We start from the raw sequence: 11949 nt of genomic DNA, 5'->3' as shown, positions 1-11949 counted from the left end.
CATGAGATAAACAGATAAGGGAAATTAACCATTCTCCTGAGTTTTCTCCTGAGAGATTATTTTTCATCATCTCTTGCCTAAATAACTGTTTATTTGGTCATTTATGATAAAGGTAGCCATACACTGGTCGATTTGCCATCAGATCGACCAACAGATAGATCCCCCTCTGATCAGAGAGGGATCGTATGGCCACCGTTACTGCAAACAGATTGTGAATCGATTTCATGCTGAAATTGATTCACAATCTGTGAAGCTGCCGCTGCTGCCACCCCCCCTTCATACATTACCTGATCCGGCCGGCGCGACTCCCCCGGTCTCCGCTGTCTTCTTCCCTGCCGGGGGAAGTATAAACAGTAGAGGGCGCTCTACTGTTTAAACTTCCTGCCTGGACAGGAAGTTCAGTGAAGCCAGCCGGACCCGGAGCCCAGCGCGGAGAAGAATACAGCGGAGACCCGGGGAGTCGTGCCGGCCGGATCAGGTAATGTATTGCTGCTAGCGTCGGTCGTCGGGCATACGAACGCCGCTATCGACGCACTCCCGACCCACCGGCGATCGAGCAAAATCTTCCGCACGGACGAATCGACAGGAACAATTGATTTTGGACGGAAATCGATCGTTCTGTCAGCGTTTGCGCAACAATTTCACAGCAGATTCGATCACAGTGATCGAATCTGCTGTATATCGGCGGGAAAATCGTTAGGTGTATGGGCCCCTTAACAGAGAGTGTGAGCGCTGTGCACAGTTTTGTTTACATTATTACAGGGAGGTGATACCTCCCCACTACTAATCTGTTGAGGTGGTAATCTGACTTGCTTTGGAGGAGCGCCCATACCACTATTTTTTGCATATCTCTTAAAAAATAAATTCTTAAAGTGGAACTGTAGATAGGATTTAGGACGCATTCACAGTGGGACGTTATGGTCGCACGTTATAAAGTCTTATAACGCAGCTTACCGCGCGGCAAAGCTAATCCAATGGGCCCGTTCACAATGCGATGTTAAAGTCGCATTAAAAAATGTTGCATTGTGGTAACTCACTGCTTGCAGTGCGTTACCTCTTAACGTAGACACGTTGCGACTTTAACGTCGCATTAAACCACAACGTCCCACTGTGAATACAGCCTAAAACAAATTGTCTCACTTACCTGGGGCTTCTGCAAGCCCCCAGCAGCCGTCTTGTCCCGCGCCGGTCATCCGCGAACCTCCGTTCTTCCACCGACTGCTCCGTTCCTCCACTTGTAAGTTGAGGCCAGCGCAGCCCTGCCAAGCGTATCCTTTCTATGCGTTCCCATCTGCAATTGCGCTATTGCGGACTGGAACGCGAAGAAAGGATACACGTGGCCAGAGCCGGGCAGGCACAGTGGCCCGGCGGCGAAAACTATAACAGCTGGTGGCAGGAGAACGGAGGTTCGTGGAGGACCGGTGCGGGACAGGACGGCTGCTGGGGGCTTGCAGAAGCCACAGGTAAGTGAAACAGCTTGATTTAAACCCATCTACAGTTCTGCTTTAATGCATAGCAATTGACAAAATACTAAAAAGTATTTTGAATATTTTCTTGCTTGCTGGATTATTTTATTGAGAATAATTATCTCCCAGGAGAAAATTCAGGAGAAAAGTTAATTGAATTGGGACCTAAGAGAGTTTATTTATAAGTCAAGGGCCATTTTTCTCCTTAGTTTTCTCCTAGGTGATCACACCTTGTCACAAAATTCGCCAGCAAGCAAAAATATACTCAAAATAATTTTGATAGTACATTTTCAATTATCTCCTAGTAAAATAATCAGGAGAAAAGTGAATTTCATATGGGGCAAATTTTGTTAATCAATCCCTATCTGAGGAGGCTTTTTATTCAAAAAGACAACTTATCTCCATCAATTATGTCACCCCAAATCATCTTCACATATCTTGTATCCTGGAATGTTTTTTCTTCCCCCACAAATGAACAACCCTCCTTTTTTAATTTCTAATTGAACCATTTAAGACTCCACCGGAAAGTGACTAAAATCAACTCTTATTAGGACAATACTTTCAACATGTTTCAACATATTTTTTTTATGTATCAAAACAACATTTTACAAGTAAACACAAAACAAGTTACAGAACATTTCTTTTCTTGTATTTTCTTTTCTCAGTCTGTATCCCAAAAATTAATTTTGTGCAAAGCGGTTATTCCAGCAGACTTTTCAGTCCAGAGATCCCGGGGCCCGGCCGAGGAGTTATTTGGACATAAACGGTTTGTAGAACCTGGAACTAAAGCAAAGGAGAGACTGGAGAAGGTTTGTAGCCCTTCGTGGTAGAAAACCCTGATAGAGTCAAGAGAGGTCAAGCTTCTCTTGACGGTATTAGAGGCATGTACATAGATATGTAGATAGGACAGTATTAAAGCCATAAACTTGGTATTTTGTTAGAAAATAAACAGAGAAAAAAAGTATAAAAATGTTGACTAGTATATTATTTTACATTGTGCTTGGTTCTGAACTGAGGGAACCTTACTGGCATATTAAACCTTGGAATTCCAGTGGATTTTAATTTAGTCTTTTTGTGCTGCCAAAACTTCAGGGGTTATATCCATACAGAGGTCTTCCCCTCTTTGCTGCTGGTGCTGCCTTTATCTGAGCTAGCCTTTGGCTTTGCTCCCTGCTTTTCCTGTGCAGTGTTTACCCGATTCTGCTCCACTATTGTCCCCCCAGAAGCTGGACTACTGGTCCTAGAGTTCTGAGCATTGACCTGAGAGTTGTAGGTCTGGAATGCGATATCTAATTGTTCTTGGGCCACCCTCAAATGTTTATGTAAAGTAGTGAGGTCTGAAGGAACATTGTCGTCGGGGCTTGTGCAAATCTGTTCCTGAGCAACATTGGCCAAGTTCTGTTCATGGGCCATCTCACTGTTGGGGACCTTGGTGGACTTGTCGGACTTGACCACCATGTTGTATTCTGGTGGGCAAGTTATGTTCTTTGGGTAGGAATAGTTATAAGGGGGCTGTCTGGGCGCATTAGTCCTCCTGCTGCGGATGGCATCCCTCAGGGTCCCAAATCCTAGGTGAAACATCTCACACAGATTGAGCACCAAGCATAGGCAGCTCACCACGTACATGATGAGCAAAAATATGGTCTTCTCTGTTGGCCTAGAAACAAAACAGTCCACCGAATGCGGGCAAGGCGATGTGCTGCACTGGAATTTAGGCAAGACCTGGAAGCCATACAGGAAATATTGACCTATCAAGAAGCCGACTTCGAAAATAGCTCTGGACAAAAGTTGGAAGACATAAACTTTCATCAGTCCTTCTTCTTTGATACGTCTCCGCCCATCGTGTTTTTTATTTTCCTTCTCTTTGGTCTCCACCTTTTCTGGTTCTGGAACTTCATAGAGCATGGGCTCCTCCTCATCTTCTTCAGGGTCTTCAACGTTGTTCCCTGTCCGCCATCTGGAAAAAGTCTTCTTTTTCTTACGAAAGTGGCTCCTCCTGTCCTGCTCGGCGACGCGTGCGATCCTGTGGATGGCGTAGCCCATGTACATCACCGAAGGAGCCGATATCATGATGATCTGGAAGACCCAGAAGCGCACGTGCGACAGCGGAGCGAAGGAGTCGTAGCAGACGTTATCACATCCCGGCTGTTTCGTGTTGCACATGAATTTACTCTGTTCATCGTTGTAGATGGACTCCCCGCCCACCGCGGTTAATACTATTCGGAAGACGATTAAAACGGTGAGCCAAACCTTCCCCACGAAGGTGGAGTGATTGTGGATCTCTTCTAGAAGACGGGTTAAAAAACTCCAGCTCATATTGGGCATAGGGGCTGTTCATTTATAACCTGAAACAAAAAGATAAATATGTTAAGTAAATTACTTTAGATGCACTATAAGCAAAACCTGAAATGTAAATAAACTCATGAGATAATGAATTGTATGTGTACAGATAAGAAATAGAACATTAGTAGCAATAAAATCTCGTTTTCCAGTACAGGAAGAGTTAAAAACTTCAGTTATTATCTATGCAAAAGCGCTTCTCTGAGCTACTGACCCACTGGGTCGAATACAGTCCTGTTTTCTGAAGCACTGAGACAGCTTGAGATAAGGTGTTAAGGCAGGAAAGTGCAAAGGGTCATTATTTCTGCTCTGTTTTATAGCTGAAAATACAGTGTGGTTTCTAAACTGCAAATATGACAGAATTATGCAATGTTCTAAATAAAGCTTTATAACTGAAATAAAAATATGAGACTTTTCTTCTAATGTTCTATACATTAGACGTACTACGCATACAATTCATTTCTTTTTCTGCTTAAAGGGAACCAGAGAGGAACGCTGGTTAAAAATAGAAAATGATTTTATAAATACCTGGGGCTTCTTCCAGCCCCATAAGCCTGGATCGCTCCCACGCCGCCATCCTCTGCTTCCTGGATCCGCCGGTACCGGGCCCGTCACTTCCAGCGGACGCGGCCAATTGTCCGCATCACGGGCTCCCTCCATACCCGTACGCGTGCGGCTGCGCAGTAGGCAGCCTCATGCGTACTTGTATAGAGGAAGCGCCGTGTGATGCAGAGAAACGGCCGCGTCCGCCGGCCGACTGGCCGACTCGCGGCAATGACGGGACCCGGTACCGGCAGACCCAGGCAGCAGAGGACGGCAGCGTGGGTGGGATCCGTGCATAGGGGGCTGGAGGAAGCCCCAGGTATGTATAAAATCTTTTATTTAATCAGATCTGGTTCTCTTTAAGGTTTGCTTTAAAGGGAACCTAAACTGAGAGGGATATGGATGTTTCCTTTTAAACAATACCAGTTGCCTGGCAGTCCTGCTGATCTCTTTGACTGCAGTAGTATCTGGATCTCACACCTGAAACAAACATGCAGCTAATCCAGTCCGACTTCAGTCAGCAGAGCACCTGATCTGCATGCTTGTTGAGGGTCTGTGTACATTTCAAGGACAACTGAAGAGAGAGATATATGGAGGCCACCATATTTATTTCCTTTTAAACAATACTAGTTGCCTGGCAGTTCTCCTAATTCTGTGTCTCTAATATTTTAGCTATAGACCCTGAACAAGCATGCAGCAGATCAGGTACTCTGTGCAGCTACTCATGCTAGAAGATCAGCAGGGCTGCCAGGCAACTGGGAATAAATATGGCAGCCTCCATATCCTTCTCACCTCGGGTCGCCTTTAAAGAGTACTTCCAGTTAAAATGACAGAGCCTATCATGTAAGGCTGTCTTAAAGGGGAACTGAAGAGAGAGGTATATGGAGGCTGCCATATTTATTTCCTTTTAAGCAATACCAGTTGCCTGCCAGCCCTGCTGATCCTCTGCCTCTAATACTATTAGCCATAGCCCCTGAACAAGCATGCTGCAGATCAGATGTTTCAGACTTTAAACTCAAATCTGACAAGACTAGCTGCATGCTTGTTTCTGGTGTTATTCAGATACTACTGCAGAGAAATAGACCAGCAGGGCTGCCAGGCAACTGGTATTGATTAAAAGGAAATAAATATGGCAGCCTCCGTATACCTTTTACTTCAGTTTCCCTTTAATGTTGCCAGGATTCGTGGGTCAAACGGTTAATAACTCACCCGCTGGCATGTCATTTATTAGACGGGTGACTCTCTGCCTCCTCCATCGGCAAGACATTTGCGGCCATTTTTTTCAAAGTTTTTTGAAGCTCTGGCCACTCTCACCTGGCCTTGCCACGACCTGCCCCCAGCTCGGCAGCCACCAATTAGGGCACGTCCACATCTAAGTGGGAATCGCGCGATTCCCACTCACCGTAAACCACTAGCGTTTTTAAAAAAAAACGCTCAGCCCATGTTATCCTATGGCAGTGTTCTCACTGCCGCAATCATGGGCGTTTTGCGATTAGCAATAATCACAAATGCGTTACCTGCAGCGTTTTGACAGAGATTCTGGAGCGATCGAGATTAGCATGTATAGAATCGCTAATCGCGAACGCTCCCAAAACGCTACTTTGTCCAGTGATGTTTCAGACAAATAATAATAATTAATCGCTAGCGTTTTGCGATTTCAAGTGTGAAATAGACCATGGCTGCCAGTGGTGGTGGCCAGAGTAACATAAAACTTTAGAAAAAAAAAAAAGTCACGCTGGCTTTGCCGAGGAGGGGGTGGAGTTTGTGACATTTATGAATTACGGGCGAGTGGGTGAGTTATGAACCCGGCGACCCACCGATCCTGGCAGCATTAGATAATTATTTTGTACCAAAACTCTGGCTTCTAACTTAGCTGTAGGGAGAGTTTGCTTTCTTAGAACAGAAAGAATAATTCAGGTTGGAGTGAGCTCGAGATGTCTCCCAGGCACCACTGCTGAATATATGCAAATTAACCATTCTACCCTTAAAAGCTAAACACACCTCCAGAACTGCTGGAATGCAATGATGTGTCAGCTTGTTAATTTGGAACACACCATACAATTTTTTATATTTCGTTACCGGTACTATACATTTTTTGATTGATTGTAACATTTAAAAAATCTGACCAATGTATTACGCATGTGTGTTCAATTTTTCCTCAATTCTAAAAAAAAATGTAAAAATCTGAGCAAATTGCTTGGGCCTATACATTAGGAAATTCACAATCTATCCTACATCATTCTGGTGTCTGGTAGCTGGACAGTGTAATGGTTAAGAGCTCTGCCTCTGACACAGACTACAAGGGTTGAAACCTTGACTCTTCCTATTCAGTAAGCCAGCACCTATTCAGTAGGAGACCTTGGGCAAGACTGCCTAACACTGCTACTGCTTATAGAGAGTGCCCTAGTGGCTGCAGTTCTGTTGCTTTGAGTTGCGATATAAATGTTCTCATTAATAAGAATTCATCAGAAAAATCCACCACTCAACTTACTGTATATTGAAAAAATGGAAAATGTGATCAGAATGAGATCAGAAAGATTTTTCGAATGAAAAAAACAAACAATTTTTTCAAAAATCTATAAAATTGGTTCATTCTATTTTACCGTGTGTGGCCATCTTTACACTCCAGTTTTGCAGGAAATGGTTCCTGAAATTCCACAAAACATTATAAAAAAAGAATACTAGAGTAATTGAATAACTGGAAAACCACAATAACCACAACTGGCGAACTCCTGGAGAGAACAGTAAGTCTTTATCTAACTCTCTCACTTTTTCGTTCCCATTCGCGCATTGTCTTCACACTTTCCATACAGCTATAAAAGTTTTGGCAATATATCTGGGTTTATAAGATAAAAAAAAAGGAGAATGTTATCAGAATAGCTCTTGAAAATCAAAGAGCCGCCGGCAACCACTCATCACTGATGTAACGTTAAAATAGAGCGCGGAGCTTTCATGTGAGAGGATATCCCCTCCGTGTTTACGTTGGAGGGAATACAGTTACTGCGCGACCCCCGTTATATACTTTGGGAATCCTCCAAATTCATCTCACAGCCTGGAATGTGTCCTCAGGAATTCGGCAGAAGACGTTCTCCAGGGGAACCAGAAATATCTCGTTTTGTTTCTCCGTGCGTACGTATCGTAGCGTTACATCCACCCAGGCTAGAGAGTGCAAGGATTGTGGAGCTTGGTCTTCTTCTCAGAGTGAGGGCTGTTTTGGTGGTGAGAAGCTAGCGAGAGCGGTATATGTTGATTTTCCCTAAGACATTTAGGTCTTGTCCTCCACCAGAGATGGTCAATAAGATGCTTATAATTCAAGAAGGCAAACTACACTGAGGCTTGGCTTTTTAGACGCATGGATGGCTCTTTGCCCCTTGTACTTTCCTAGTAGTTTTGGGTCACTCTGAGCTGTTAGGTATTCTGTTGTTTTGGTCCATGCCCCTATCCCATAGAGCTATATCAATCCCCCCCATGGACTGAGGAGGACCAAAAGTCTGAAACAGGCTGTCTGCCTGTTGGGTTGATGGGGCTCTGTAAATTTTATAAGCTATAGGCATGCTATACACCAGCAGTTCTGGATGTAAGCCTGGCTTCAGAGGCATAAAGAGATCATTTGCATATTCACTAGTGATGCATTTTGGGACACCATAGTTGTTCTATTAAACCTGAATTATTGCAAATACCTTCGGTTTTAAGAAGGCAAACTACACTGAGCGTTGACTTTTTAGTAGGAGGGCTTTTCGGTCGCTTTTAGCCCCCTGTACTTTCCTACTAGTTTTGGGTCACCCCGAGTTGCTTGGGTATTCTGCTAATAATTCTGGCATGCAAATTTAATGGAAACTTTTTGAAATTTGGTGGCTGGAAAGTGTAATGGTTAAGGGCTCTGCCTCTGATGTAGGAGTCCTGGGTTCAAATCCTGGCTCTTCCTACTCAGTAAGCCAGTAATTCAGTAAGGAGTTCATTGGGCAAGTCTCCTTAACACTGCTACTGCCTACTGAGTGCGCTCTAGTGGCTGCCTCGCAAGCGCTTTGAGTCCGACAGGAGAAAGGCGCTATACAAAAAAAGGAATTATTAAAGGAATTAAATTTGAAATTGGGCCAATCAAATATACTTCTCAATGATTTTGATGACTCCAGTCCTGAGATGCCTACAGTTGTTATTGACCACCTCCATGCGGTTCATCGGCCCAGCAACCATCAAACCACCGGACACTTGGGCGCTGCTCTTGAAAAGGAGTATGAGCAGCCACAGTGACTGGTGTGGTCCGGCAGTCATGCCCCACCACAACGTATCTCTGGTGGACCATGAACTAGCTGGCTGGATGGATTAAACTGGTTAAAAGGAATGTAAAGTAAAAAATTAAATTCAGTTTTTATACATGCCTATGTAGAGGTAAGGCTCTGGATACCACAGAGACTTTGCGTCCTTGGTCCATTCTCAAGCTGTCCCAGGAGGAAGCTATTTGAAAAAGCTAGGTCAAATAGCTCTTATACGCTGGGTGTCGCCTTATAGGGCGGGTGCTGAAATTTCCAAGCCGGACTGGAGAATCTGCTGTTGCCGCATATGGTGGGGGGAGCTCAAAAACGTCTGCGGCTGCATCCCCACCGTATGCAGTGCCCATATGAAAGCAACATGGGCGGTGCTGTACAAGTATGGTAGAAGAAAATCCACTCACCAGGATTCCTGGAAAGTAGTGACTTAAAGAGAACCCGAAGCAGGGTTCTTACTACGCAATCCCCATACAGAGGCTGGGTCTGCCTATAGCACCAGTACCAGTACAGTATAGCACCAGTATCTGTACATGTTTATACAGTATAACACCAGTACACACAGTACAGTATACAAATGTTCAGAAGTCAAGAGGGGTAGTCTTATAGGGCGAGTATATCCCAAATGTGTATTTTAACTGGAAAAGTTGGGGGTCGTCTTATACGCCGAAATATATATTGTAATTATAAAATAAAACTGGGGATATCTAAAAAAAAAAAAAAGGATTTTTAGAAGAAGGTGGATAGATACAATTGTTTATCTCTTTAGTTAATTTTCACCTCGGGTGTCCTTTAATCCATCCCTGGTATATGTTTTATCAGGCGGGCAACAGTTTCCCTCCAAGGGTGTTGCTTTGGGTGGAATGTAAGTCCTGTGCCTGGCAATGCCTGGAAACGGTTTCTTCATCACGCCCTGAACCATTATTAGATGTCGCAGTGTGACCTCCAGTTCCTTGTTACAGGGAAGTGCTTCCTTCTCCGCAGATAATGAACTGTTGTAGGACTTTTCAGGAGACCATAACGTGTGATGGATGGGATGGAGGTCCTGGCTGATCAGCGCTCTAATGATGATGAATATTACTGGGGTACAGAGGCCAATCACCAGCTGCGAATTACAACTTTTCTGGAACAACTACAAAAACTACGAACGCAACATCACATTGTCCCTTCACACCGGCCATAATAATGACCAGGGGTGTAACTAGAGGAGAGCAGCCCCTGCAATTGCAGGAGGGCCCCGAGCTGTGGGGGGCCTAAACTACTGACCTTCCCTTCCTCCAATACAGGGGACTATACTTCAGATCAGGTGTTTTGTAGCTACACTTGTTATGGGTGTGAAGATCATAATGGCCATGATGACCATTGTGAGATGGGCCCCCAAGGCTGTGAAGGTCACCAATGGAAGGGGGGGGGGGGGGGGGGTGTGTGTGTCCATGAGATCCATGAATTTAGTTATGCCCCAGATAGTGACATAAAATTAAGATGAACCCGAGGAGAGGAGAATGAGAAGGTCTTGTTGTACCGGATCTGGATCTCTGCATGTATCCAGACTTATCTTTGTAGCTAGCCTGGTGGTAGGTGGGGAAATACCGTATTTTCAGAGGATAAGACGCTCTGGGCTATATGATGCACCTTGGGTAAGTGCAGGGGAGGACTGGCCAGGGGGGAAAGGGGGAGATTTCCCCCCAGGCTGCCTCTCATTTAATGATTTAGGGCTGGTACAGTGCCTGCTGCATTCAGGTTTTTGTATAAGGCAATGTGAAACATTAGGCTGGCTGAGAGAAATAAAGGTGCTATTACGGAGCAATTAGAGGACGGGTAAGCTGGTAAATGTACACAGCAAGATGCAGAGCAGAGGCCTGCCTGCAGGGTCCATAGAAGGAAAAAAAAACTCTGACTGCTTTCACACCATTATAGCTCCCAACTGTCCCTCTTCTGAAGGGACAGTACCTCTATGGACATAAGTGTGCGTGTGTTTTGTGTGTGTGTGTGTGTGTGTGTGTGTGTGGGGGATCTTGGGGAATTAATATGGCCATACATCTGTTGTCTCGGCGATCAACCAACTGTTTTGATAATTACTATTGGATTGGGTTAAAATCGGTGATGCCACAAGCATGCCCAATTGACGATTTGACTGATTTTGGTCGGAAATCGGTTGAATCTGAGATGCTGGGAAATCTCAGGCCGATGTGGTTGATTTGGTGCGCAGTGGTAACGACGTGCGATAATCACGAACGACGGACACAACGAAAACCCCTTGCTGTCATCCCTCCAAATGTATTATGTGACCCCCGGTGCCTGTGCAGTTATACTTTACCTGTCACACTGCCCTGGAAGTGTCCTTGCTGTATTTCCACATGGGCTCCTCACATGACTACCAGCATGTAGCACGTGGGGTGCGTGTCTGACGTCATTTGGGCTGGGGCTGCCATGGAAACGGGCCTCTAGTTTGTGTTTCCCCCCAGGCTGAAAGGTCCCAGTCCTCCCCTAGGTAAGTGGACATATATGATGCATCCATGGTGCAGGGGCATCTTATGGACCTTTTCCCCCAGCAGTGCAGTCATTGGCCATAATGACGGAGCCGTGGTCCCACCCTCAGGACCGTCAGCTTCAGTCATGGAGCAGAACAGCGGCCATGACTGAAAGCGCCCCCCACTTGATAAGCCGCAGAGCATCTAAAGGGGCTTTGCTACTTCACAGTAGACCAGTATAGGATGGCCCTTTAAGGCCCATACACACGTCTGATTTTCACATACGACCCGTCGTTTGCAAAAAATCTGGACGTGTGTATGGGCCTTAAGGGGCACCATGATGGCAGGCACACTTTAAGAAGGACAAAATGAGGTGAACACTCAAGGGGGATCCCCCCACTCGGTTTTTGGACCCCCTGGTGGTAAACTGTGTTGTGGCGTCTAATAGACGCTGTGCCAGTTCACTCCCCACAGCCTTCAGTTCCGCTCAGCCTGTGGGGGTCTTCCGGCAGGCAAAGCAGCTCTAAGGGAAGATGGTGTCCAAAGCCCTGCACTGGAGACTATTTGTGAGATTATTTTTCTGGTGAAATGCTGCCCACATTTCAATTATTTTCTAGTGAAACGCTGCCCACATTCCAATTATTTTTCTGGTGAAACATTACATCATTACGATTATTTTCTGGAGAAACGCTGCCCACATGAAAATTATTTTCTGGTGAAATATTGCCGCATTACGATTATTTTCTAGTGAAGCATTGTTGCATTACGATTATTTTCTAGGGAAACATTGCTGCGTTACAATTATTTTTTGGTGAAACATTGCTGCATTATGATTATTTTCTGGTGAAATGCTGCCCACATTAC

General features: G+C 45.0%; 1 protein-coding gene across 5 annotated transcripts in view; it reads right to left on the bottom strand.

Moving 5' to 3' along the window:
- Nucleotides 1-2062: 2062 nt before the first annotated feature.
- GJC2 (gap junction protein gamma 2) overlaps nucleotides 2063-11949 on the bottom strand; it is a 132861-nt gene continuing 122974 nt past the window's right edge. For all 5 annotated transcript variants that reach the window (XM_068235156.1, XM_068235157.1, XM_068235158.1 and 2 more), the window contains one exon: nucleotides 2063-3811. In XM_068235156.1, the coding sequence (XP_068091257.1) occupies nucleotides 2562-3791 (1230 nt within the window). In that variant the 5' untranslated portion in view covers nucleotides 3792-3811 and the 3' untranslated portion in view covers nucleotides 2063-2561. The remainder of the gene's footprint in view (nucleotides 3812-11949) is intronic.

Source organism: Hyperolius riggenbachi, chromosome 5, assembly GCF_040937935.1.
Source record: "Hyperolius riggenbachi isolate aHypRig1 chromosome 5, aHypRig1.pri, whole genome shotgun sequence".
In the NCBI taxonomy this organism is placed as follows: domain Eukaryota; kingdom Metazoa; phylum Chordata; class Amphibia; order Anura; family Hyperoliidae; genus Hyperolius; species Hyperolius riggenbachi.
The sequence above is the reverse complement of the archived record's forward strand: the minus strand, read 5'-3'. Positions and strand labels throughout refer to the sequence as shown.